Below are 1070 nucleotides of genomic sequence, written 5' to 3'. Positions count from 1 at the left end.
CGCACCTGTAATTCCGGCTACTCGGAAGGCTGAGGCGGAAGGATCGCCAGAGCCCAGCAGGTCGAGGCTGTGGTGGCCGGGAGCGGTCACTGCACTCCAGTCTGGGCAACAGAGTGAGACTCCAACTCAAAAAAAAAGAAAAAGAAAGAAATGCATATTCTTGGGTCCTACCTCAGACCTGCTGGATCAGACACTCTAGGGGGTGGAACCAGCAATTTGTGTCTTAAGAAGCTCTGCAGGTGATTTTGATTCATGCTGAAGTTTAAGAACCATATTTTAAGTCATAAGGAAATAGAAATCACTTCTGACCACCTTGTGTCCTCAGCCCATGGTATTTTTCCAGAGGAGTGGAAACAGTTACTTGGAGTTTGAGTGTGTTGTGAGTCAGGAAAGCTGTTAATTTCAGACATGCATGTTCTTGGGTGGACTTCACATAGAGTTAATTCAACTTCTTCTCTTACAGCCATAAATAAAGACCAAGTGCTCACCATTGGGTTTGATATTAATGGATTCCTGAGTTGTTCATCAAGTTCCAAGAAAAGGTAATGTTAAATTGCCTGTTGACCCTCAATAACTGATATTTATGGAACACTCTGTTCTCCTTCACATATGTACTCTCATGTTGTCATCACCTCCTGGGCCTGTGAGTTTATTATGGCCATTTAATAGGCAAGAGATAAAGGCTCAGAGAGAAAGCAGAGACAACCTGTGCCTCATCGAGTCTTACTCCCGGCCCCATGCAGTTCTGGCTGTCTCACCTGTCAATTTGCCCAACTGCACACAACTAGCAGAGCTGAGATTTGAACCCCTGCCTTCTAGTTTAAGATCTTGTTGAAGACAGTGTGAGCCTGTGGAAAAGCAGCCAGGTTAAAGATAGATCTGATCATCCCAATGAAGTCACATGATCTGAGTGAGTGAAGTGAGTTCTCTGTACCCATTTCCTTGATTAAAATGTGAAACGCCAGCCAATGCTTTGTTAAACTCTGCTGTCTCCACATGGCTCTTTGAGCTATAGCTGCCATGTTTTCTTTTCTTTTTTTTTTTTTTGAGTTGGAGTCCCACTCTGTCGC

At 44.2% G+C, this 1070-nt stretch overlaps 1 protein-coding gene across 1 annotated transcript in view; it reads left to right on the top strand.

The window, feature by feature from the left end:
- LCT (lactase) overlaps positions 1-1070 on the top strand; it is a 48715-nt gene that overhangs the window by 22151 nt on the left and 25494 nt on the right. The window contains exon 5 of the mRNA XM_008060781.1: positions 464-542. Coding sequence (XP_008058972.1) covers positions 464-542 — 79 coding nt within the window. The remainder of the gene's footprint in view (positions 1-463; positions 543-1070) is intronic.

Source organism: Carlito syrichta, unplaced genomic scaffold (genome assembly GCF_000164805.1).
Source record: "Carlito syrichta isolate Samal-C Ts95f unplaced genomic scaffold, Tarsius_syrichta-2.0.1 Scaffold304727, whole genome shotgun sequence".
NCBI lineage: Eukaryota > Metazoa > Chordata > Mammalia > Primates > Tarsiidae > Carlito > Carlito syrichta.
The sequence above is the reverse complement of the archived record's forward strand: the minus strand, read 5'-3'. Positions and strand labels throughout refer to the sequence as shown.